Here is a 25,130-nt window from a genome sequence, read left to right on the forward strand (position 1 = left end):
ATCTTTATGACTTTAAGATAAAGGAAAGATTTCTAGACAGAAGAGGAAAAGCAGAAACCATAAGGAAAATATTTATGAATATAAACAACTGTTATCTGGAGCAGTCAGCGAAATGCAAATTTAAACAGTAAACTACAATTTCACGCCTCATCAGCTTGGCACAAATTAAAAAGTTGGTCAATTTCAACTATGGATGAAAATATGAAGCAATAAGAATACTAATATACTCCACCACTTATAACCATAATTTGGTATAATTGTTTGAAAACCATTTGAAAAACAACTGTGATATGTAGTAAAGTTGAAGATAACCCTCCTCCCAGAAATTGCACTTGTAGATGCCTGCCTTAGAGAAACTCTAAGTGCATATAAACCTGGAGACCCATATAAGAACACCCACTGTAACATTATTGTGATTGTGAAAAATTGAAGACCTCAAGAGAATGAGAAGACATGACACAGACTGGAAGAAAGTATTTGTAAAAGACATATATTAGTAAGGACTATTATTCAAAATATACAAATAACTTCTAAAACTCAACAAGAAGAAAGCAAACAGCCCAACTGAAAGATGGACAAAACAACCTGAACAGATACCTCACCAAAGAAGGCATACAGGTGGTAAATAAGTACATGAGAAGAGATGCTCAACATTATGTCATTAGAGAATTACAAATTAAAACAACCAGATACCACTACACATCTATTAGAATGGCCAAAATTCAAAACACTTGCAACACCAAATGCTGGCAATGAACTCTCATTCATTGATGGTGGGAGTACAACATGGTACAGCCACCTTGGAAGATAGTTTAGCAGTTTCTTACAAAACTAATCATACTCCTTGGTATTTACCCAAATGAGTTAAAAATATGTCTACCCCAAAACCTGCACATGGATGTTTATAGCAGCTTTGTCCATAAGTGCCAAAACTTGGAAGCCACCAAGATTTCCCTCAGTAGGTGAATGGGTAAGTAAACTGCCACATCCACACAATGGAATATTATTCAGTGCTAAAAAGCCATGAAAATTCAGTGCTATCAAGCTATGAAAGTACATGGACAAACCTTAAATCCTATTACTAAGGAAAGCCAGTCTGAAAAGGCTACTTACTATATGACGTTCTAGAAAAGGCAAAACTGTGGAGACAGTAAAAAGTCAGTGATTGCCATGGGTTAGGAAAGAGGAAGGCATAAGTAGAGCACAGAAGATTTTTAGGTGGTGAAAATACTCTGTATGATAACTATAATGGTGGTTACATGTTTATATGACATTTTAAAACAAAAGTACTACCTACTTAAAACATACAAGTACACAATATGCATGGGAAGGATAAACATCAAATTCAGGATTGTGTTTACCTTAGGGAAGGGACTACTGTCAGGGAGGGGCAATTGGGGAGCTTCAACTGAATCTATAGAGTGTATGTGTGTGTTTAAGTATTTCTTTATTTTTTTGAAGAGACGGGCCTCACTGTGTTGCTAAGGCTGATCTTGAACTCCTGGCCTTAAGTGATCCTCGTACCTCAGCCTCCCAGTGTTGGGACTGTAGGTGTGAGCCACCCCACCTGGCCTATAGTGCATTATTATTTGTATTTATTTTTTAAATTATGCCATAGCCAGTTTTTCTGAATAGTGCATTATTATAAAACAGAGTCAAGGTCTCATGCTGTCACCTAGGCTGGAATACAGTGACGCAATTGTGGCTCACTGCAGCCCCAACCTCCTAAGTTCAAGCAGTCCTCCTGAGTGGTTGGAACCACAGGCATATGCTACCACACCTGGCTAATTAAAAAATATTTTTTTTTGTAGAGATAGGGTCTTGCTTTTTTGCCCAGGCTGGCTTCAAACTCTTGGCCTCAAGTGATCCTCCCACTCAGCCTCCCAAAATGCTGGAATTACAGGTGTGAGTCACTGCACCTGGCCAAGTCCATTATTTTTTTAATGTTGAGGCAAATGTTGTAAAATGATAAGACTGATAATTAACTGGGTAATGAGGAAATGAGAACTGTATTATTCTCCATGTATTTTTTGTATGCTTGAAATATAAAATAAAACCTGAAAACCAAATGGTGAGCTGGAAGATATGAGGGAATTACCCAGAAAACAGCATAGAGATAGAAAGATCTATAAATCATTAAAGAAATGACATATAGGATAACATGAGAAGCTCCAGAGAGTTGGGGAGAGGCAATCAAAGGGATAATGAGGATTTTCCAGAATGGATAAGGGATGAACCCTGAGAGTTTGAGAAAATTCAGTATACAAAAATCAGTACAAGTGTACAGTATTTCTGTACACTTACAGTGGACAATCTCAAAGTGAAAATAAAACATTCCATTTACTATAGTATGGGAAATAGTAGTAACTGTAACAGAAGGCAAAACACTTTAAAACTAAAGAACAGCCGAATGCGGTGGCTCACACCTGTAATCCCAGCACTTTGGAAGGCCGAGGCGGGCAGATCACAAGGTCAAGAGATTGAGACCATCCTGGCCAACATGGTGAAACCCCATCTCTACTAAAAATACAAAAATTAACTGGGCATGGTGATGCTCGCTTGTAATCCCAGCTACTTGGGAGGCTGAGGCATGAGAATCACTTGAACCTTGGAGGCGGTGATTGCAGGAGCCGAAATCATGCCACTGCACTCCAGCCTGGCTGACAGAGTGAGACCGCATCTCAAAAATAAAAAAAAACTAAAACTAAAGAACATTATTCAGAGAAATTAAAGAAGATCTAAATAAATGAAAAGACATTCCATGTTTATCAATCAAAAGACTTAATATTGTTTAGATATCAGTATTCTCCAAGTTGTTTTGAGATTCAGGGCAATCTCTGTTGTAATCCCAACTGACTTCTTTGTAGAAATTGACAAGCTGATTCTGAAATTCACGTCGTAGTTTGAGGGACTTAGAATAGTAAAACAACCTTGAAAAAAAAATAGGAAGACACGCTTCTCAATTTCAAAACTAAGCAATGGAAATCAAGACATTGTGGTATTGGAATAAAGATAGACATATAGATCAATGGAATATAACTGAGAATAAATAATATATCTATGGTCAACTGATTTTTGACAAGGGTGCCAGGGCCATTCAATGAGAAAAGAATACTCTTCATCAAATGGTGCAGCAATAACTGGATACACACATTCAAAAAAATAAATAATAATGAAATTGGGCCCTACCTCACACCATATGTTAAAGAAATTAACTCAAAGCAGATCAAAGACCTAAATGTAAGAGCTAAAAACTATAAAACAGAGTAAAACATAGGGATTAATTTGCATGGCCTCATATTTGGCACTTGATTCTTAAATATGACACCAAAACAAGAGCAACAACAACAAAAAGATTAATTGGACTTCATTAAAATAAAAAAGTTTGTATTTCAGAGGACACCATCAAGAAAAGACAAGAAGGCCAGGCACAGTGACTCACACCTATTATCCCAGCATTTTGGGAGGCTGAGGCAGGAGGATTGCTTGAGCCTGCGAGTTCAAGACCAGCCTGGGTGACAAAGTGAGACCCTGTGTCTACAAAACATAATTAGCCAGGCATGGTGGCGTGTGCCTGTGGTCCCAGCCACATAGGTATCTGAGGCAGGAAGATTGCTTGAGCCCGAGGAGGCTGCACTAAGTACCTCGCACTCCAGCCTGGGTGACAGAGTGAGACCCTGAGTCAAAAAAACAAAAGGACAGGAAAATATTTGCAAATTGTGTATTTGATAAGGGACTTGTATCTAGAATACATAAATAACTCTTGGCCGGGTACGGTGGCTCATGCCTGTAATCCCAGCACTTTGGGAGGCCGAGGCGGGCGGATCACCTGAGGTCAGGAGTTCGAGACCAGCCTGGCCAACATGGTGAAACCCTGTCTCTACTAAAATAGAAAAATTAGCCAGGCATGGTGATATGCACCTGTAATCCCAGCTACTCAGGAGGCTGATGCAGGAGAATTACATCAGCCTGGGAGGTGGAGGTTGCAGTGAGCTGAGATCACGCCATTACACTCCAGCCTGGGTGACAAAGCTAGACTTCATCTCAAAAAACAAAACAAAACAAAACAACTCTTACTACCCAATGATGAATAGATAAATAACCCAATTTAAAATGGCAAAAGATCTGAATAGAGCAGACATTTCTTCAAGGAAGATATACAAATGGCCAACAAGCACATGAGAGATGTTCAACACTATGAGTCATCAGGGAAATACAAATCAAAACCACAATGAGATACCACTTCACACCCACCAGGATGGCTAGCATCAAAGTCAGATAACAAGAAGTGTTGACAAGGCTGTGGAGAAATAGGAACCTTTATTAAAAAGAAATCCCAAAACCAAAAACATTAGCTGGACACAGTGGTTCATGCCTATAATCTAGCACTTTGGAAGGCCGAGGCAGATGGATCACCTGAGGTCAGGAGTTTGAGACCAGCCTGGGCAGCATGGTGAAACCCTATCTCTACAAAAACTTAGCTGGGTATGGTGGTGCACATCTATAGTCCCAGCTACTTGAGAGGCTGAGGTGGGAGGATCACTTGAGCCTGAGGGGCGGAGGTTGCCAGTGAGCTGAGATCACACCACTGCACTCCAATCTGTGTGACAGAGTGCGACCCCATCTCAAAAAGAAAAAGCATTGCTGGTGATGATGTAAAGTGGTATAGCAACTTTGCAAAAACAGTTTGGCAGTTCCTGAAACAAACATAGAATTACCATATGATACATCAATTCCACTCAAAAGATGAAAACATAGGTCAACACAGAAACTTATACACAAATGCTTCTAGCAGCATTACTGATAATAGCCAAAATGTGGAAACAACTCAGATATTTATCAGCTGATATATGGATAAACAAAACATATGTCTATACAATGAAATGTTGTTTGGCCATAAAAAGAAATGAAGTATTGATACATGCCACAGTATGCATGAACCTTGAGATCATTATGCTAAATGAAAGAAGCCGGTCATAAAAGACCACATATTATATGATTGGATTTACGTGAAACGTCTGAAATAGTCAAATAAATAGAGACAGTTCAGTGGTTGCTTAGGGCTTAGGGAGGTGGGGAGGTAGTTGAGCATAGCTAGAATACAGGATTTCTTTTGAGGTGATGAAAATGTTCTAAAATTGACTATGGTTATGGTTGCATATATCTATGAATATGCTAAACTCCATTAAATTACATAGTTTAAGGGGGTAAATTGTAAATTACATGTGATTATATTGTAAATTATATTGCGCCACCACACCTGGCTAATTTTTTTTTTTTTTTTTTTTTTAATTTTTTGTAGAGACGGGGTTTTGCCATTTTGCCCAGGCTGGTCTGGACCTCCTGAGCTCAGGCAGTCCACCCACCAGGGCCTCCCAAATTACTGGGATTACAGGTGTGCATGACCACCCCCAGCCCAAAGACAAATATCTTAAAAGCAAATAGAGTCAAGACACAAATCACCTTAAGACAATGATAATTGGAGATTTTCTTACTAGCCATGATAGAGCCCAGAAGGCAATGGAATAATCTATTGAGAATTCTGAGGGAGATGACTGTCACCCTAGTTAACCTGTCTTTCCAGAGCAAGGGTAAAACAAAATGAATGCGTAAGCATCTCCTTGAAGATTAGGGAAAGAAGATCCTGGGAAGTTTCTAGAAAGCGGGGACGGGTAAATGAGAATCAACAGACCCATTCCAGCTATTTTCTTAGGTGTAAAACACTGATACTATCCTTATATAATGTGTTGTCTTTATGTATAATAAAATATTATCCAAAAAGTTAACAGTATTAGGTTTTTGGGGGTTTTTTTTATTTATTTTTTTTGAGATGGAGTCTTGCTCTGTCGCCCAGGCTGGAGCGCAGTGGCGCGATTTCAGCTCATTCCATGCTCTGCCTCCTGGGTTCATGCCAGCCTCCCAAGTAGCTGGGACCACAGGCGCCCGCCACCACACCTGGCTAATTTTTTTGTATTTTTAGTAGAGATGGGGTTTCACTGTGTTAGCCAGGATGGTCTCGATCTCCTGACCGCATGATCCACCTGCCTCGGCCTCCCAAAGTACTGGGATTACGGGCATGAGCCCCTGCACCCGGCCAACAGTATTAGGTTTATTGACATGTGACCGCTGCCCTGAAACCAGTTTTCCAAGTAAGTTCCATAATTCTCTGGCTGTGTAGCTTCCTGCGGCAGAGGTTTTCCGGAATCAGCTTCATTAACTGAAGAAGTACTAAGGCTCTTAGCTGCGTCTTCCTGGGCCTTGGTATGCTCTTCTATACAGTGGGGATACAACTCCAGGCTGTTGTGAGAGCTGTGAGACAACGTGTGCCTTTCCTTTTCCTGTTTTTACTTTTAAGTTCCTCGGAATCAGGCCTCCATATTATTTGCAGGGTGATAAGCCAATTTAAAGGGAATCTCTGTTCGTGCCCTTAGTGTTTGCTGTCCAGCGTTCCAGCATGGTGCGTATGGAGTTCGTGTTTCCCTTCAAGAAGCCTTTGTAAGATCTTTCCTCGTGAATTACAGCAAGCATCTTTTCTTCTTTTTCCTTTGGGTTTCTTCTTCTAGCAATGTACAATGCCTGCCGGGACGTGGAGGCCCCCTCAAGTAATGACAAGGCCCTGGGACTCCTGTGTGGGAAGGACGCTGATGCCTGTAATGCCACCAACTGGATTGAATACATGTTCAATAAGGACAACGGACAGGCACCTTTTACCATCACTCCCGTGTTTTCAGGTAGGGATAAAGATTCCAAGTTTGGTGTGTTTATGATATTGTTTTAAAGCCAAGGAACTGGCTGGGCACAGTGGCTCACCAGTGCTTCGGGAGACTGAGGCAAGAGAATTGCTTAAGACCAGGAGTTCCAGACCTAGCCTGGGCAATGTAGTGAGGCCCCATCTCTACAGAAGAATTAAACATTAGCCAGTTGTGGTGGCATGCACCTGTAGTCCCAGATACTTGGGAGGCTGAGGCAGGATTGCTTGGGTCCAGGAATTCAAGGCTGCAGTAAGTTATGATCATCCCATTGTACTCCAGCCTTGGTGAGGGCAAAGTCCTATCTCTCCATGAATAGATGAATGAATCTCAGTTGAGGAATCATAATCTGCAATAGGAAGATAAACACATTCAGGTAACTAGTTCATAGTTTCTCCCAGTAAGAGAGGTAACTGGTACATTTATCCTGCTCTGGCTAATTTAGTGGGTGCTGGGAGTGGGAATGGAGGAGGAAATGAATTGCCTTCAGGCATTGCTGTGGTAATTGAAAGAATAAGCAGTTAAAAAGGGGGTGGGAGGCAGCTTTTCCAGAGCTCTGCTGTAGTATTAGCTTCTGAGAATGGAGATAGGACATGACTGAGGGTTACCTTGGTATGTGGTGTACTTGGAGGATTGCTCTATCAGTGACAAACCCCTATGCACAGGTTTATTGAGGCAACTTAAAATTCCACAGGACGAAGCAGCAAAACATAATTTAATTAAACTAAAACCTCCAATTCTTTTTCTTCTTTCAGTTGTTTTATGTATTTCAGTGGGCTTTTCGTTGGGTTTAAGTATAATACAAAATTTGGATATTTTTAATTGAGATTTGTACTCAACACAATTCCTTCCTGTAGATTTTCCAGTCCATGGGATGGAGCCCATGAATAATGCTACCAAAGGCTGTGATGAGTCTGTGGATGAAGTCACAGCACCGTGTAGCTGCCAAGACTGCTCTATTGTCTGTGGCCCCAAGCCCCAGCCCCCGCCTCCTCCTGCTCCCTGGACAATCCTCGGCTTGGACGCCATGTATGTCATCATGTGGATCACCTACATGGCATTTTTGCTTGTGTTTTTTGGAGCATTTTTTGCAGTGTGGTGCTACAGGTAAGCAGTTTTGTTTATCATCCAGGGCAAGAAGAGCAAAATTGCCCACTGGCACTTTGAGTTTTCACTTGTCAGACTTTGGTTACTTAGGACAAGAATCAAATACCTACATGAATACCACTGCATGGATTACTGTGTTCTACAGCTATTATATAGTAAACCATCAAAGTCCTGTTTAACACTGCAGCATCAGAAGTGAATTTTACTGATTTATTCAAAATGATATGTGATTTAAAGCACCGTGCATTAGCCACTCATTCTTTTTTTTTTTTTTTTTTTTTTGGACACTGAGTCTCACTCTTGTCACCCAGGCTAAAGTGCAATGGCGCGATCTCAGCTCACTGCAACCTCCACCTCCTAGGTTCAAGCGATTCTCCTGCCTCAGCCTCCTGAGATAGCTGGGATTACAGGCAGCCACCACCATGCCTGGCTAATTTTTGTATTTTTAGTAGAGACGGGGTTTCACCGTGTTGGCCAGACTGATCTCCAACTCCTGATCTCAGGTGATGTGCCCACCTTGGCCTCCCAAAGTGATGGGATTACAGGCATGAGCCTCTGCGTCCAGCCAGCCACTCATTCTTTAGAAAGTCAGAGTAAAGGCTGGGCACGGGGGCTCACGCCTGTAATCCCAGCATTTTAGGAGGCCAAGGCAGGAGGATCACGAGGTCAGGAGTCCATTGCACTCCAGCCCTGGCAACAGTGCAAGACTCTGTCTCAAAAAAAAAAAAAAAAAAAAAAAAAGATGTCAGAGTCAAATGAGCGAAATCAGGTTCAAATCTAATTAAATGCAGTACTATAGTCCTTTTAGATATTTGCATCTTAATTTAGGACAGTACTTTTTTTACTTTTTATTTTGAAATAATTTTAGACTTAACCAAAAAGTTGCAAAAATGGTAGAATTTGTGTATATCCTTTACCCAGTTTCCCCGATGATACAACTTACATAATTCCTAGTACAATGATCAAAACCATGAACATGCCATTATTATTACATTATTATTAGCTAAACCGCAGATCTTAATCCAATTTCACCAGCTTTTCCTCCAATTCCCTTTCCTGTTTCAGGGTCCCGTATTACATTTTTGTGTTTTATGAGTCCCCTCAATCTGTGACAGAAAGTTCCTCAGTCTTTCCTTTTCTGGCCTTGACACTCTTGATGATACTGGTCAGGTATTTTGTAGCATGTCCTTCTGTTTGGCTTTATCTGGTATTTTCTCATGATGAGATTGAAATGAGGTGTTTTGACAAGTACATCACAGAAGTCACATCATGTCTTTCTCGGTGCATCATGTCGGGGTCCCTGATGTTGATGTGTCTCTTTCCTGGTGATGTTAACCATGAACACTTGCTCAAGGTGATATCTGCTGGATAGCTCCACTGTGAAGTTACTGCTTTTCCCTTCGTAATTGATAAATATCTTGGAGGAAGATGCTTTGAGACTATGCTAATATTTTGTTCCTCCTCAAACTGTCAACCACTGATTTTAGCATTCATTGTTGGGTCTTGTCTGCAACAATTATAACTAAGGTGTTTACCTAATGGTGATATTTTTTCTCTTTCCCTCTCTTCCTCTGCATGTACTAACTGGACTTCTGTACAGAAAGCTATCCCTTTTCCCTCATTTATTTACTCAGTTATTTACATCATGGACTTTCAATTCTGTTGGTTGTATCCAACACTGTCATTTATCTTGTTACTCAAAGTTTTCCAGTTTGGGCCATTGGGAGTGGCTTCTGGCTGACCTCTGTGTTCTTCTTTTTGAGACAGAGTGTCGCTCTCACCCAGGCTGGAGTGCAGTGGCGCGATCTCAGGTCACTGCAAGCTCCGCCTCCTGGGTTCACGCCATTCTCCTGCCTCAGCCTCCCGAGTAGCTGGGACCACAGGCGCCTGGCTAATTTTTTGTATTTTTAGTAGAGACAGGGTTTCACCATGTTAGCCAGGATGGTCTCCATCTCCTGACCTCGTGATCTGCCCACCTCGGCCTCCCGAAGTGCTGGGATTACAGGTGTGAGCCACCGCGCCCGGCCTTCTGTGTTCTTACATACACCTCCCATCCCCAGCTTTATCTTATATTTTCCCTGTCCCTGCCTTGCAGGAGCTCTGGTTGCTTTTATTCAAGAGCGGTATGTAGAAACGAAGATCTGCGCACTAGGTGTGCTCTTTGCTACTGGAAGGGGTAGCGTGGTTTTTTGTTTGTTTGTTTGTTTGTTTGGGATGGAGTCTTTGTCACTAGGCTGGAATGCAGTGGCGCCATCTCAGCTCACTGCAACCACCGCCTCCCAGTTTCAAGCAGTTCTCCTGCCTCAGCCTCCCAAGGCACACACCACCACACACACCTAACTTTTTTATATTTTTAGTAGAGACAGGGTTTCACCTTGTTGGCCAGGTTGGTCTCGATCTCTTGACCTCGTGATCCGCCCACCTTGGCCACCCAAAGTGCTGGGATTACAGGCGTGAGCCGCTGCGCCCGGCCCGGTAGCGTGTTCTTAAAAGACCTAAAAGTTTTAAATAAAATGAGGGCCACAAGGTGAAATTATCCTTTATTAACTGTTCTTTTAATATCTTCTTAAGTTTTCTCCTGAGACTGGTGAACAGAGGCTCCCAGAGCAAGGAAACTTAGGGGAAAGAAGGCAGTAATTAGGGAGGAGGAGGCGAAGAGGAGGAAGAAAGCATTTCATGGGATTACAGGAATGTCCCAACAACAGCCTCATTGTGATGAAGTCCACTAATACTATTTCCTCTCTTCTGTTTTTCAGAAAACGGTATTTTGTCTCCGAGTACACTCCCATCGATAGCAATATAGCTTTTTCTGTTAATGCAAGTGACAAAGGTAGGCATATTTGTCCATGAATAAAAGGGTTCAGATGATGCTGTCTGTCATGAGAGTATTCGTTTGCTCAGCGGGGTTGCGGCAGTGGATGAGGCGGAGTGCTAGTGCCGAGGACACGGCTGCGACCAAGGCAGATGTAGTCCTTGCCTTTGTGGCCCTACCATCTAGTCAGGGTGGCACAGCAGAACCGAGTAATTAATCATAGCTGGGGAGGCGCGAAAGCAGCAGGACAAGAGTGGGAATAGCAGGGCAGGGTTGAACCTCACCCTTCAGAGGCTCCTGTGTCGGTGTCTCATCTGTGGGGTGGGAACAGCGCTCATTGAGGGCAGCCAATAAAGGTGACTTTGCTGAGCAGATAGATAGCTGAGGGCAGGGGTCTCATATGTATCCCCAGGTGGGCTTGATTCCTGCCATGAGACAGCAGCTAATGCTTTCCCTGTTCCGACTTTCAGGAATGGCTTGGCTCTTAACCTCCACCCTCCCTTCCTCTCCCGCTCTTCCAGGAGAGGCGTCCTGCTGCGACCCTGTCAGTGCAGCCTTTGAGGGCTGCTTGAGGCGGCTGTTCACACGCTGGGGGTCTTTCTGCGTCCGAAACCCTGGCTGTGTCATTTTCTTCTCGCTGGTCTTCATTGCTGTGTGTTCGTCGGGCCTGGTGTTTGTCCGGGTCACAACCAATCCGATTGACCTCTGGTCAGCCCCCAGCAGCCAGGCTCGCCTGGAGAAGGAGTACTTTGACCAGCACTTTGGGCCTTTCTTCCGGACGGAGCAGCTCATCATCCGGGCCCCTCTCACTGACAAACACACTTACCAGCCGTACCCTTCGGGAGCCGATGTACCCTTTGGACCTCCGCTTGACATACAGATATTGCACCAGGTAACCTGCTGTTTGAAGAAATAAGTCACTCCAGAGGACCTTGTGGTTTGCTGGCTTTTATATGTTGACTACTGCTGGATGGGGATTTGGGGCTGAATGTCATAGTATATCTTGAAAATTCTAGCATATAATGGCAAAGCTGCCTTTAAGTTAGGTTAAAAGAAAGTGAATGATGTAGAACTTAATGAAAATATTTATTGCTGCTCACTTTTGTATTTACTTCAGATAGTAGATCTTGCCTTTTTCTTGAAATTGAGATGAGCAGAGAAAGAAGACTTCAGTGGCATTTGTCTATTGGGGCAGGATGTATTTATTAGGAAGTCACCTTAGGAGTTTGCGAATGTTTTCTGGTGGTAACTGAAAGTAATATGCAAGGACCCAGAGGCATGAAGCCCTTACTGCTGTCCTGGGGGCTGAGGAAGGAGGTGCCAGGTCACCATCCCTGATCCAACCTGTAGGAATGAACTTATCACTGCCTGAATGTGGGCACCCAGCCTGTTTTTGGTGACAGGTGCATTTGGGGCAAGATCCATCCTGTTGCTCCTAGAAAGGCGTGTAAACCTTCCCATTGTCCCTGTCACACTTGCCTTGGAGAACTGTACCTGTGCATAAACTATACCCGCTTCTTTTTTAATGAATGTATAATCACATGGTTTTTCCTTTAAACATTGCTCATGTCTACAAGAAAATCTGAAATCTTGAAAAGCATTAAAATGGTCCTAAGACTTGGATAGAATCTTTTCTCTACCCGGTGACTGTCTGTTGCTTTTTCCAGCTTGTTGCTGAAGGTGAACAGCATAGTCATTTACCTCCAAGATCATCTTCTATGTTAGGAAATAAGGGGACATATGTAAATGGCTGTAGTGCAGAGCAAGGCAGGAGGTTTTGTGTTATTATTGAGGGGAGGGTCAGGGAGACCAGGAGACCCCTCCGCTCTCCCCTCTGGCCTGCTGGCCACTGCTGGAGCAGGGTAGAGGGAGATGGTTGTGTGTCCTGTGTTGATAGCTGTTCTGGTCATGGTGTCCCCCCACCCCCTGCCGCCTCTGTGGACGCCTCTAACCGGTTTGCTGTTAGAGTGGGCCTGACCCGTTTTCTTAATGTATCGCGCCTTAATGCTCTCCCTCGTCTTAGGAAGTATTTTCCCCAAATACTCTTTGTCTTCTGACCCCTCAGGGCAATACTGACTAGTCAAGATCTGAGAGAAATGTGATGTGTTTCTGGGTTTGCTTATTTTTGAAATCTTCTTTCAGGTTCTTGACTTACAAATAGCCATCGAAAACATTACTGCCTCTTACAACAATGAGACTGTGACACTTCAGGACATCTGCTTGGCCCCGCTCTCACCATATAACACGAACTGCACCATTATGAGCGTGTTAAATTACTTCCAGAACAGCCATTCCGTGCTGGATCACAAGAAAGGGGACGACTTCTTTGTGTATGCCGATTACCACACGCACTTTCTGTACTGCGTACGGTAAGTGGCAAGAGACAGTCATTGGTGGACACCATTCTTGGGTCTGACCTAGGGTATATGGGCATAAGCTTGTTTTATGAGCATAACCCAGAGGTGAGCAAACAGAGCAAGTCCTTGCCCTGTGAAGCTTACATCTTTTTTTTTTTTTCTTTTTTTTTTTTTGAGACAGGGTCTTGCTGTGTCACCCAGGCTAGAGTGCAGTGGCGCAGTCTGGGCTCACTGCAACCTCTGCCTCCGGAGTTCAAGCGATTCTCATACCTCAGCCTCCTGAGTAGTAGCTAGGACTACAGGTGTGTGCCACCACGCCCAGCTAATTTTCGTATTTTCAGTAGAGATGGGGCTTTGCCATGTTGGCCAGGCTGGTCTTGAACGCCTGACCTCAAGTGATCCCCCCCACCTCGGCCTCCCAAAGTGCTGGATTACAGGCGTGAGCTGCCACACCCAGCCGGAAGCTTACATCTTAATGGAGGGAGACGGATGATGAACACATCACATACGCTATCATGCCAGCTAGAGATTAGTGCTGTGAGGAGAAAATTAAGGCTGGACAGAGTGGGGGTACACTGCTTAAACATGGAGATGTGCACAAAGGGAGAGGAAAGGAGGACAGCTGGGCCCATCACAGGAATGCGCGTTCCCGGCAGAACCAACAGCAAGTGCAGAGCCCCGGCAGGGAGCCCTCGTGGTGCGTGATTGAGGAGTGCAGCTGCCCCTTACCCTTTACCTCGTGCCTGGGTCGCTAACACAGTGTCATGTGTCACACCCCCCACAAGATTTAAAGACAAAGGAGCCTTTGGTGCCTTTTCTTCTCTCTCAGATATATAGCCCGCTCCCCTGTAGTGCCCCAGCTGTTTGGGAGGCAGCCTCCCTGTGAGGAGTTGGGGCAGGACAGGCCCACAGTTCTAGATTGGAGGGCCCTGCAGCTGCTTCCCTTAGGAGGCGTGTCTAGCTGGGCGGGGTGCATTTATAATTGGGAATTGTCCCCCCAGGAAACTCTGCTTGGGTGACCTGTGGGGGAATCTTAAGGCTTCTTCCGGTAGGGGAAGAGCAGCACGGTGCCGGATGGGCCTACTCTCCCCGAATGCTCGGGACCTGGCCTAGGGGCATTTGTTCAGCCAGTTGAGCAACCACAGGGGCTATTTCTTCAGCATGGGAACAGAGAAATTATTCCTTGTCGCCTTTAAGGACACTGCTCAGCCAACTACTTCTCAAGAGCTAAGGACTCTCACTTCTGGTTCTAAAGAACTTTGACCTTAAGTTCTGTTTGTTTGTTACTAGAGTAAGACTTTTTATGCAGTTGGGCTATATTTACTCCGTTTCAAGAATATCACCACTAACAACATGAGTTATACTCAGGAAAACGCAATAGCTTATGCTCCATACCCTAAGCCGGCTTTCTCCACAGGGTAGACGGTACAGGCTACCTGGAAAAAAAAAAAAAAGTTTAATGTTACATAATTTTGATAGTTGGATGACCATTTAATGTTACATAAATTTTATAGTTTACTCTCTGTTGCACAGATAAAAGTCAAGAAAAATGAGGGGGGCAGAGGTGCGTGAGCCTTGTGCTTCCTCAAAGCGGGCGTGGTTCCCTCCAGTGTGGAAGCAGTGCAGGGAGTGGCCGGCTCCTGGCGGCAGGGACCTGAATTGCTTTGTAGTTAAGCTTGTGCGCATCCTCATAACCCCAGGCCCGCCTCTAGCGCTGTCCCCTTTCCTCTCCCTCCAGCTTTTCCTGGACTTTTTCACCTGAGGGTCCTGCAGTAACGGCAGGTGGCCTGCCCAGAACCATACGCTGACCTGCTTCTTTTCCCCATTTCGTTTAAAGGCAGTGACAGTTACCAGTTACTCAGACTTGAGGCTTTATCCCTGAATACTGTCTCGCCCTTGCCTTCCTCATGGGGTTCTTGTGGGTCTGAGCCTCTGGATGGTCTCTCAGATTTCTGCTGTGGATGAGGGGACTCAACTGCTCGCTGCAGGTCACCTGACCTCCCTCATGCCGTCACCCATCTGCTCTGACGGGCGGGTCCTGTGCAGAAGCTTCTCAGCACCTGGCCAAGTTCTAGCTGATGGTCTGTCTGGAAATGCTGGTTCCCTCTCCACTGGCCAGCTGTCTGTCTGCACTGCACTGCCAGTTGCCTCTCGCCTGGGCCATTGCACTAACATCTTCACTTACTGTTCCATCTGCTTCCTGTTTCTTTGCCATTTCCAGACCTTCTTCCACTTTACCACACGAGCTAGCTTTGTAAAACAGCTCATGACATTTCTTTCCCAGAAATCTCTCATTGTTCCCCAGTGCCTCCAGAATAAAAATTCAAACTACTTAACTGGCACTGAGTCCTTTTATTTTGCATTTGTCTGTCCATTACTCTCCCCAGACCGGCCCCCTCCTTCAGGAGCCCCCTTGGTGGGCACCCCATGCTCTAGGACAGGACATCTTTTCTTTGAATTATTTTCTTTTTTTTTTTAAGAGATGGGGTCTTGCTATGTTGTCCAGGCTGGACTCAAACTCCTGGGTTATAGCCATCCTTCTGCCTCAGCTTCCTGAGTAGCTGGGATTAGGCGTCCCGCCATACCTGGCATACAAGACTTGTTAAACCACCATCTTGCTCTCATTCCCTCTCACTGTTCTCTCTCCCTCCCTTTTTCCTCCCACAGTTGTAATTGTGAGACACCCTTTTGTCCTCCCTCTTTGGTGAAATCCCCTCATCCTCAGAGGTCTGGGTCTGTCCAGTCTCTTCCTCTTGGCTACAGTTTTGCCTTTTAGTGTTTGCTCCCTTCTCTGTGCCTGCGCAGCACCATGCACCGTGTGCCACTGATGGCACTGGGCCGTATTTGCCTGCCTCTTGCCCAGGGATTCTGAGCTCCCAAAGGTGAGTGCTGAGCTGTATTATTCAACTGAGAAACCTCGGGGCCCATGTTGTCCTTAGAATACAGCCAGCCTCATCAAATGTTCGTTGTGTAAATGTTTAGGTCTCTAATGTCTTGAGGCCCTTCTAACTGGGAAGTGTTTTCTAAACTTTTTGACAGGGCCCCTGCCTCTCTGAATGATACAAGTTTGCTCCATGATCCTTGTCTGGGTACGTTCGGTGGACCAGTGTTCCCATGGCTTGTGTTGGGAGGCTATGATGGTAAGTAAGAGAAGCTTTGACTTTTCCTTTTAGGTAAAGTCATCTCGGTTTTGTCATTAGCGTCAAGTGGTAATTATGAAGATTTCATAAATTGGGCAGTTTTGTTAATTTCCTACCTCTTGAATCCCAAAATAGTATCTCCTTTGGCTTTGGGTTTGGGTTTCATTCCAGATTTAAAAGAAGTGGATTGTGTTAGCCATCTTTAGATCACACATGCCTTTGAGAAGCTGTTGAAGGCTGAGTACCTTTCCCCAGAGTAATGCAATTGCAAACCTCTGCATTGTTGTTCAGCTTCAAGGAGGTCCTGGGCCCTCGAAGCTCATTTATGGACCCTCTAGGGAGCTCATGGACCTCAGACAAGAACCCTTGTGATGGAGAAAAGCTAGTATGTGAGGTATGTGGAAGAAGAAACAAAGTTGATGGATTTTTTTCCTTCTAAACCGTTAGTTGAGTATTTGGACACTCTTATAGTGTGAAGAGCAGCTGGTTTGCTCTTTGCTGGTTCCTGTAGCACTTTAGAACCAATTGTACTTGATAAAATGAGGCGATGATTCATGTGACACCTTTGGCATCTTAAGCCAAATTACAGGCTCAGCAGGTTTTGCCCAGCCAGTGAATAACCCAGATAGGTTTTCTTCCTCACTCAGTGGCAGGGGAGAAGTTGCAATCTGTATTTAAAATTTACTCTGCGTCATAGAGGAAAACGCCATTTCTAATTGGTGGAAAAGGGATGGTGTCAGCAACTGGCTAGCCATAGGGGAAACAATTGACTTTGATCTCTGCCTTGTTCATTTCACCAAAGTAAATTCCAGATGGATAAAAAATTGAAATGTTAAGAACTGGGCTGGGCACGGTAGCTCACACCTGTAATCCCAGCACTTTGGGAGGCCAAGGCGGGCGGATCATGAGGTCAGGAGATTGAGACCATCCTGGCTAACATGGTGAAACCCTATCTCTACTAAAAATATTTTTAAAAATTAAGCTGGTGTGGTGGTGGGCACCTTTGGTTCCAGCTACTCAGGGAGGCTGAGGCAGGAGAATGGCGTGAACCCAGTAGGCGGAGCTTGCAGTGAGCCAAAATCAAGTCACTACACTCCAGCCTGGGCAACAGAGCAAGACTCCATCTCAAAAAAAAAAAAAAAAAAAAAGTAAAAGAAATGTAAGAAGTGGAAGAAAATACAGGAGGCATTTTAAAAAATAATTTTTAAGTAGAAAAGATATTTCTAAGCAAGACACAAAACTCAGAAACCCCAAAAGGAAAGACTGATGAATTTGAGTACATGAATTTTCATTTGTGGAGAATAAACATACAGTTAAAAAAACAAAATTGGGCCGAGAGTTATTCACGCCTGTAATCCCAGCACTTTGGGAGGCAGAGGCGGGCAGATCACTTGAGCTAGGAGTTTGAGACCAGCCTGAGCAACATGGAGAAACCCTGTCTCTGCAAAAAATACAAAAATTAGCTGGGTGTGGTGGTGCGTGCTTGTAGTCCCAGTTACTTGGGAGGCTGAGGTGGGAGGATCACTTGAACCCAGGAGGTTGAGGCTGCAGTAAGCTGAGATTGCACCACATTCCAGCCTGGGTGACAGAGCGAGACCTTGCCAAAAAAAAACTGGACAAAAATATTAGTATGCATAGCAGACAGCATTTTCATAATAAATAAAGATCTCATCCCAGCCTGGCCAAAATGTGAAACCCCGTCTCTACTAAAAATACATAAAAATTAACCACACGTGGTGGTGTGTACCTGTAGTCCCAGCTACTCGGAGGCCGAGGCAGGAGAATCACTTGAATCCTGGAGGCAGAGATTGCAGTGAGCCGAGATCATGCCATTGCACTGCAGCCTGGGCGACAAGAGCAAGACTCTGTCCTAAAAAAAAAAAAAAAAAAAAAAAAAAAAAAAACCTCATGAAAATGATCAATAACCTGAAAGAAGAGTGCGTGAGGCCATGTGAAATTTAACAAAACAAGAAATACAAAAAAAAAGAATGGTTTTTATTTTATTTTTCAGAGACAGAATCTTGCTCTATTGCCTTGGCTAGTGAGTACAGTGGCATGATCTCGGCTCACTACAACCCCTGCCTCCTGGGTTCAAGTAATTCTCCTGCCTCCATCTCCTAAGTAGATGGGATTATGGGCATGCACCACCAGGCCCAGCTAATTTTTTGTATTTTTAGTGGAGACAGGGTTTTGCCTTGTTGCCCAGACTGGTCTTGAACTCCTGACCGAAGGTGATCCACCCACCTTGGCCTCCCAAAGTGCTGGGATCATAGGCATAAGCCACCACGCCCAGCCTCAGTAAATATTTTCTTGACTAATGAAAAGGGAGGCTGAGGCAGGAGGATTGCTTGAGCCGCGAAGTCAAGGCTTCAGTAAACCGTGATTGTGCCACTGCACTCTAGCCAGGGCAACAGAGTGAGACCCTGTCTCTAAAAAAGAAGAAAAAAAGGAATGAAAAATAGTTCAGCTTCTTTGGAAGGCAGTTTGGGAGAATTTATCAAAATTAGAAATGTACATAGTTTTTGATTCAGTGATGGTGCTTTAAGAATTGATTCTAGCCAGGTGCAGTGGCTCATGCCTATAACCCCAGCACTTTGGGAGGCCAAGTCAGGAGGATCGCTTGAGCCCAGTAGTTAAGTCCAGCCTGGGCAACATGACAAAATCCCATCTCTACCTAAAATACAAAAATTAACCAGCAATGGTGGTGCACACCTTTAGTCCCAGCTACTGGGAGGCTGAGGCAGGAGGACTGATTGAGTTCAGGTGGTCAAGGCCACAGACAGCCGTGATCACACCACTGCGCTTCAGCCTGGGCAACAGAACAAGACACTGTCCCCCTCTCCTGCCTCCCGCCCCCCTAAAAAAAGAATTGATTCTATAAGTATGTGTTTTACACATTAAAATATTTATAGGCTATTTATAGTAACTTCGTTTGTAATAGAAAAAAATTGCAAAACTACTCATCAGTGGGAGGATTGGCTAAAAATACTAGAAAATATTGTAGGAAAAGAATAAGGAAACTCTTTATGGAGCATCTCCAAGATACAGAATTTTAAATGTAATGTGCAGAATAGTATTTACGGTTTGTGTGGTTAAGAGGGAAAGGGGAAGAATCCGTGTGTGTGCTTGTGTGTGTGGAGCGGCTCTGGAAAGATTCGCAGATGGTATGGGGAGGAGAACTAAGACAATTAAATAGATGTTGGAGAAGGAGAGAGAATTTTCAGTAAACACCTTTCTGTTCTGTTTGAAATTGTTAACATGCATGTACTGTATCCTTTAAAAATAAAAGAATAAAAAGAATTACTCTTCCTGAATGATAACCATGCCTACCTCAGATAAAAAAATCCTTTTTATTCATTCACTGAAGTACATAAAAACTATTTCAGCAAACTTTTTTTTTGTTGTTTTTTGGTTTTTGGGTTTTTTTTGAGACGGAGTCTCACTCTGTCGCCCAGGCTGGAGTGCAGTGGCTGGATCTCAGCTCACTGCAAGCTCCGCCTCCCGGGTTCACGCCGTTCTCCTGCCTCAGCCTCCCAAGTAGCTGGGACTACAGGCGCCTGCCACCTCGCCCGGCTAATTTTTTTGTATTTCAGTAGAGACGGGGTTTCACCATGTTAGTCAGGATGGTCTCGATCTCCTGACCTCGTGATCCACCCGTCTCGGCCTCCCAAAGTGCTGGGATTACAGGCTTGAGCCACTGCGCCCGGCCTTCAGCAAACTCTTGTTTAATCCTTAGAGCACAGAGATACAGTCCATAGCTCCACTGAGAAATCTGTGTTGTGATTTTTTCCCCTGGTATGTGTGTAATGTTCTGCATGCTTGTAATCTGCTTTTTGATGCATTTTTCCTTTCTAGATCAAAACTACAATAACGCCACTGCCCTTGTGATTACCTTCCCTGTCAATAACTACTATAATGATACAGAGAAGCTCCAGAGGGCCCAGGCCTGGGAAAAAGAGTGAGTCACTCATGGGTGTGAGCAGACTGTCCTTGCATTGTGGGAAGCTAGACACTTGCAGCAAGCACTTAAACTTCCTTTTCTAAATTAACCAATGGCAGGTCTGAGTTATGTAATTTTGTTCACTTGGTGCTAATGATGCTAAGTAGAAACTGTAAATACGTTTACCTTTGAGCAGATGCTTTAAACATCTCTCCCTCCACCGGAATGCAAAAGTGTGCAAAAAAAGGTTCCTTGCATTGTTTTTACTTATTTCATTTATTTTTTGAGACTGGGTTCACTCTTGCCTAGGCTGGGGTGCGGTGACTCAATCTCAGCTCACTGCAGCCTCAACCTCCTAAGCTCAAGTGGTCCTCCCACGTCAGCCTCCCAAGTAGCTGAGACTACATGTGCATGCCATCACACCCAGCTAATTTTTGTATTTGTTTGTAGAAACAGGGTTTTGCCATGTTCCCCAGGCTGGTCTTGACCTCCTAACCTCAGATGATTCACCCTCCTCGGCTTCCCAAAGTGCTGGAATTACAGGTGTGAGCCACTGCACCCAGCCACCTGCATTGTTCTCTATCAGCAAAACTTGGGACCATGCTGAATGTACTTAATAAGGAATGAATACAATAGAATATTGTGCTGTCATAAAAGACAGTGAAGTAAATAAATGGTTCACAATGTATATTTATATAAATATATATTGTTTATGCTGCTGTCCATGCTTAGAAAAAAATATCAAGCAAATGACCTGAGAAATTAACTGTGTTTGTAACCTCTGGAGAATGGGAAGAGAGGACTTTGGAGACCAGGTTGCACTTTATACCCTCCAGTACTTTTTAAAACATGTTTTACTGAGATATGGTACATGCATCATACAGTTCACCCACTTAAAATATACAGTTCAGGCTGGGAATGGTGGCTCACACTTGTAGTCCCAGCACTTTGGGAGGCTCACTTGAGGCCAGGAGTTCAAGACCAGCCTAGGCAATGTAGTGAGGCATGTCTCTAAAAAAAAAAAAGTAAAAAGAAAAATTTAAAAAGAAAAAAAGTGTACAATTCAATAGCTTTACTATATTCACATATATGTGCAACCATCACCACAGTCAATTTTAGGAACATTTTCATTACTCCACAATAAAACTCTGCACCCTTTAACTAACACCATCCATCTTTTCATCCTCCTATCCACAGCCCTAGGCAACCACTAAAATACTCTCTGTCTCTGGAGATTGTCCTATTCTGGACTTTTATGCGCATAGAATAATATGTGGACTTTTTTGTCTGGCTTTTGTTGAACATAAAATTCTCAAGGTTCATTCATGTTGTGGACATAATATTCTCAAAGTTCATTCATGTTGTGGCATGTGTCAGTACTCCATTCCTTTTCATTCCATTGTATGGATATACCACACTGTGTGCATTTATCAACTGATGCACATTTGGGCTGTTTCCATTTTGGCTATCATGAATAACGCTGCTATGAACACTTGAGTACAAGTTGTTGTGGATGTGAGTTTTCATTTCTTTTGGGTACATACCTAGTAGTAGAATTGCTGAGTCATAGGGTAAGTCCACTTTGAATAATTTGAAGAACTGCCAGACCATTTTCCAAAGTGGCTATAGTGCTTTATATCACCACCAGCAGTCCATGAAACTTCCAGTTTCTTCGCATCCTCGCCAATGCTTTTTATTATCTGACTTTGTGATTCTAGCTGTCTTCATGGGTGTGAAGTGCTATCTCATTGTGGTTTTGATTTAGTAGACTGAATGCATTTTTTTTTTTTTTTTTTTGAGATAGCGTCTTGCTCTGTCACCCAGGCTGGAGTGCAGTGGCATGATCTCAGCTCACTGCAGCCTCTGCCTCCCAGGTTCAAGTGATTCTCGTGCCTCAGCCTCCCAAGTAGCTGGGATTACAGGCACCTGCCACCATACCCGGCTAATTTTTGTATTTTTAGTAGAGACGGGCCTTCACCATGTTGGCCAGGCTAGTCTCGAACTCTTGACCTCAGGTGATCTGCCAGCCTCAGCCTCCCAAAGTACTGGAATTACAGGCGTGAGCCACCGTGCCCAACCCTAAACTTAAATTCAGTATGTATGGAACCTTACCTGTAATCTGATAGTCTCCAGTATGGAAGATCCTAATGCAGTGGCTGGGCATGGTGCCTGTAATCCCAGCACTTAGGGAGGTGGAGGCAGGAGGAGTGCCTGGAGGCCAAGAGTTCGAGACCAGCCTGCACAACATGACAAAGACCTCATCTCTACAAAAAAAATTTTTTTTTTTTGAGACGGAGTCTCGCTCTGTCGCCCAGGCTGCAGTGCAGTGGCCGGATCTCAGCTCACTGCAAGCTCCGCCTCCTGGGTTCACGCCATTCTCCTACCTCAGCCTCCCGAGTAGCTGGGGCTATAGGTGCCCGCCACCTTGCCCGGCTAGTTTTTTGTATTTTTTAGTAGAGACGGGGTTTCACCGTGTTAGCCAGGATAGTCTCGATCTCCTGACCCAGTGATCCACCCGTTTCGGCCTCCCAAAGTGGTGGGATTACAGGCTTGAGCCACCGTGCCCGGCCACAAAAAATTTTTAAAATTAGCCAGGCATGGGGATACATCTCTGTAGTGCCAGCTACTCAAGAGGCTGAGGCAGGAGGATCCCTTAAGCCCAGGAGTTCGAGACTGCAGTGAGCTATAATTGTGCCACTGTACTCCAGCTGAGGCAACAGATTGAGACTCTATTTCAAAACAAGAACAAAAGCAAATGAAGGATCCTAATGCAGGATAAAGGTTAAGAAAACATGGCCTTTGAACCGGGCACAGTGGCTCATGTCTGTAATCCCATCACTAGGAGAGGCTGAGGCAGGTGGATCACTTAAGGTCAGGAGTTTGAGACCAGCCTGGCCAACATGGTGAAACCCTGTCTTTACTAAAACTACAAAAATTAGCCGGTCCTAGTGGCGCACGCCTGTAGTCCCAGCTACTCAGGAGGCTGAGGCAGGAGAAGCACTCGAACACGGGAGATGGAGCTTGCAGTGAGCCGAGATCGCACCATTGCACTTCAGCCTGGGTGACAGAGCGAGACTCGGTCTCAAAACAAAAAAAAGAAAACGTGGCCTTTGTATCATGAAAGTTGGGAAGAAGTTTCTTACTTAGCTGTCACTAAGTTTTAACTAAAAATATAGCATTTTGCTTACCTTTTAGGTTTATTAATTTGGTGAGAAACTACAAGAATCCCAATCTGACCATTTCCTTCAGTGCTGAACGAAGTATTGAAGATGAGCTAAATCGTGAAAGTGACAGTGATATCTTCACCGTTGTAATTAGCTATGCCATCATGTTCCTATATATTTCCCTAGCCTTGGGGCACATCAAAAGCTGTCGCAGGCTTCTGGTAAGTGGGGGATATGTATATGTTAGAGGTTAACAGCAGTGCACAGTGTAACGTCATGTTTTTGCCTCTTTATTCTTAATCCATTATGTTTAAAACTGCCGTAAATTCCCCCATGTTTTAATTGTATGTAACATTTCTGTTGCCTACATCTGTTTTCTTCAGTTCCAGCTTTTTGGTTTATCTTAAAGTTTATTTCACATAATCCAGTTTTTTCTTATTTGTCCAGTCCATCACCTAAGAATGCAAATGCATAACATGTTGCCTGGGCAGACCCAGAAATGTTTACAAGTCCTCTCTGAAACACATAATTGTAGTTTTAACTCTAGGTTTGATACAGCCCTGTAAAGTAAAAAGGAGGACCTTTTAGTAACAAGTGGGACAGACAGCCCTGTAACTAACTGGTGATTGTGTCTTTGTCGCCCCTCTCAGGTGGATTCGAAGATCTCACTAGGCATCGCGGGCATCCTGATCGTGCTGAGCTCGGTGGCTTGCTCCTTGGGCATCTTCAGCTACATTGGGTTGCCCTTGACCCTCATTGTGATTGAAGTCATCCCGTTCCTGGTGCTGGCTGTTGGAGTGGACAACATCTTCATTCTGGTGCAGGCCTACCAGGTATACTTCCGTATTCTCACGGGGCTCAGCATCTGTCCAAGTTTCGGGGTGTGAATGGCTGCTGGGCTCCGCATTCGTGAATGTGGCCTGTGAGGGTGTTTTGTTTCCTTTCCTTGTGTGGCTCATCGGTCTTCCTGACTTGCTGTGGACATCTTAGGACCAAGAATTTCACCCCTCTTTTTGGTTGATGAAATAGTAGAAATAGAGTAAGAATTTTGTTTTAAATTGTATCTTTAAATAGTGTCTTTTAATAGTATCTTTTCATTTTAAATAGTATCATGTGTACAAGAAGGGCTAACACACTTTTGGAAAATATTTTGGGTACGACTACTATTGAAATTATTTTCAGCATAGTATAGAATGTTAGATTCATTTTGCTCAAAGGTGCCACTAAAAAGGCAAAAGGTCAACACGTGTCCAGCTGCTGTAGAAGGTGGTCTCAGTCATCCTGTAGATCCGACCTGGGCGGAGACTCCGTGCACTTGAGAGTGATGGTCAGTGGTCCAGTCCCCTGCCGCCCGTGTATTTTCCTGATAGTGTGGCTCAGCTTTCCCTTTAGTTTCTCACGTGGTACCTAGCTGCGTAGTGTAGAAATACTCTGAGTGAATTAACGTGAGAACATTGGAGTCCCCCACCGAAGTTTATATGCTTAGAAGACACTGCTAATCATCTGCTAATCATTTATCTTTACCCTTGAGTTAACACAAGGCAGCAAGAAGTGGTGTTGTTATTGAGAAATTTTAATGTTGCTTTTTTTTTTTTTTTTTTTTAAAGAGAGATGAACGTCTTCAAGGGGAAACCCTGGATCAGCAACTGGGCAGGGTCCTAGGAGAAGTGGCTCCCAGTATGTTCCTGTCATCCTTTTCTGAGACTGTAGCATTTTTCTTAGGTAATTATGCTTTCAATCCTACCAGTCCTGTAGTTCGCTGAGCCTGGAGAAAGAAGGAGCTGGGTATCTGAACATGTCCCTTTGTGTTGCCTCTATTTTTTTTTTTTTTTCCTTTTTTTCTCTTCTCCGAGATGGAGTC

General features: G+C 44.0%; 1 protein-coding gene across 2 annotated transcripts in view; it reads left to right on the forward strand.

The window, feature by feature from the left end:
• Positions 1-25,130, forward strand: part of NPC1 (NPC intracellular cholesterol transporter 1) — a 54,851-nt gene that overhangs the window by 17,037 nt on the left and 12,684 nt on the right. Inside the window, exons 5-14 of one of the 2 annotated variants that reach the window (XM_050767994.1) lie at positions 6,564-6,731; positions 7,607-7,856; positions 10,613-10,686; positions 11,139-11,560; positions 12,811-13,037; positions 16,065-16,165; positions 20,021-20,123; positions 23,301-23,490; positions 23,920-24,102; positions 24,877-24,991. In XM_050767994.1, the coding sequence (XP_050623951.1) occupies positions 6,564-6,731; positions 7,607-7,856; positions 10,613-10,686; positions 11,139-11,560; positions 12,811-13,037; positions 16,065-16,165; positions 20,021-20,123; positions 23,301-23,490; positions 23,920-24,102; positions 24,877-24,991 (1,833 nt within the window). The remainder of the gene's footprint in view (positions 1-6,563; positions 6,732-7,606; positions 7,857-10,612; positions 10,687-11,138; positions 11,561-12,810; positions 13,038-16,064; positions 16,166-20,020; positions 20,124-23,300; positions 23,491-23,919; positions 24,103-24,876; positions 24,992-25,130) is intronic. The other variant, XM_050767995.1, reaches the window with a different exon arrangement.

The sequence above is a fragment of the Macaca thibetana genome, chromosome 18 (assembly GCF_024542745.1).
Source record: "Macaca thibetana thibetana isolate TM-01 chromosome 18, ASM2454274v1, whole genome shotgun sequence".
NCBI classification, from domain to species: domain Eukaryota; kingdom Metazoa; phylum Chordata; class Mammalia; order Primates; family Cercopithecidae; genus Macaca; species Macaca thibetana.